Here is a 985-nt window from a genome sequence, read left to right on the forward strand (position 1 = left end):
ATGTAATTATGGGATTAATATAGCTAATGTTTGATGTGCCTGTCTACAGAGACAAAAGCCTTCCAAAGAACCTCCTGGCAAAGCAACCGACGCGCTAACAAAAGTTAGTTTGGATGAATCTGGCAAACAAGGTATGTCCCAACTATTGAATATGTATCATTATCAAAGCATGCTCTATCTATGTGTGATATACTTTTCCGAGACATGTTTGATAATACTATCAACATGGAAATCTTACACAATTTTGCAATCTGTTGGTTATTTGCAGGAAATTCCCATGGTGGCAGTGCAAAGCCTAATCCTTTGGTGAGGATTTCCGTTATTAAGAAACCAGTGGCTTCAGATCCAAAAGGTGCCGCAGAACCAGAGCAAAAGAAAACTGTGGATAGCAATGCAAATTCTGCTGGGGGACTACAATCCTTGTGTCAAAGCTATGGAAGTGATGGTGATGATTCGGATCAGTAGTTATTAATATTGCTGCTCTATTTCATTTTGAGATTGCTCCCATAAGATTGTAAATTGAATATGTGATGGGAATGGGTGTGCAATTGCTCCCATAACATGCATTTTTGTTGTGGAATAGAAATACATGGTTTTAGCTTTTAAAGCTTTTGCCAAAATGTTATTGCTTGGTAAAATCAATGTAGCAGGAAAAAAAGGGGGGAGGAAAAAAAATGAGCATGACTTTGTTTTTAGTATGAAAATGGCCTATAGAAGCTTATTATGAATTCCATTTTATGAATGTTTATTATCTGTATGGAAATGATCTATGAATGTAGGTTTAAGAGTTAAATGAAAACTTTAATAGGAATTAGTGGACATAAAGTGGGCTGTATTGGTTTTCTCCTGTAGTTTTTCCAACCAAAATATAAATTAAGTTGTGGCATCATCCATTTTAATGATATCCAAACATATTGCTTTATATCGTAATTGATTTATCAATGTTAACATAATTTTATGCCAATAATTCTTAGGGTAGATTATC

At 34.6% G+C, this 985-nt stretch overlaps 1 protein-coding gene across 1 annotated transcript in view; it reads left to right on the forward strand.

The window, feature by feature from the left end:
• LOC107612654 (coiled-coil domain-containing protein 94) overlaps positions 1–743 on the forward strand; it is a 4357-nt gene extending 3614 nt beyond the window's left edge. The window contains exons 7-8 of the mRNA XM_016314352.2: positions 50–131; positions 269–743. Of these exons, the coding sequence (XP_016169838.1) occupies positions 50–131; positions 269–465 (279 nt within the window). The 3' untranslated portion in view covers positions 466–743. The remainder of the gene's footprint in view (positions 1–49; positions 132–268) is intronic.

Source organism: Arachis ipaensis, chromosome B08 (assembly GCF_000816755.2).
Source record: "Arachis ipaensis cultivar K30076 chromosome B08, Araip1.1, whole genome shotgun sequence".
In the NCBI taxonomy this organism is placed as follows: domain Eukaryota; kingdom Viridiplantae; phylum Streptophyta; class Magnoliopsida; order Fabales; family Fabaceae; genus Arachis; species Arachis ipaensis.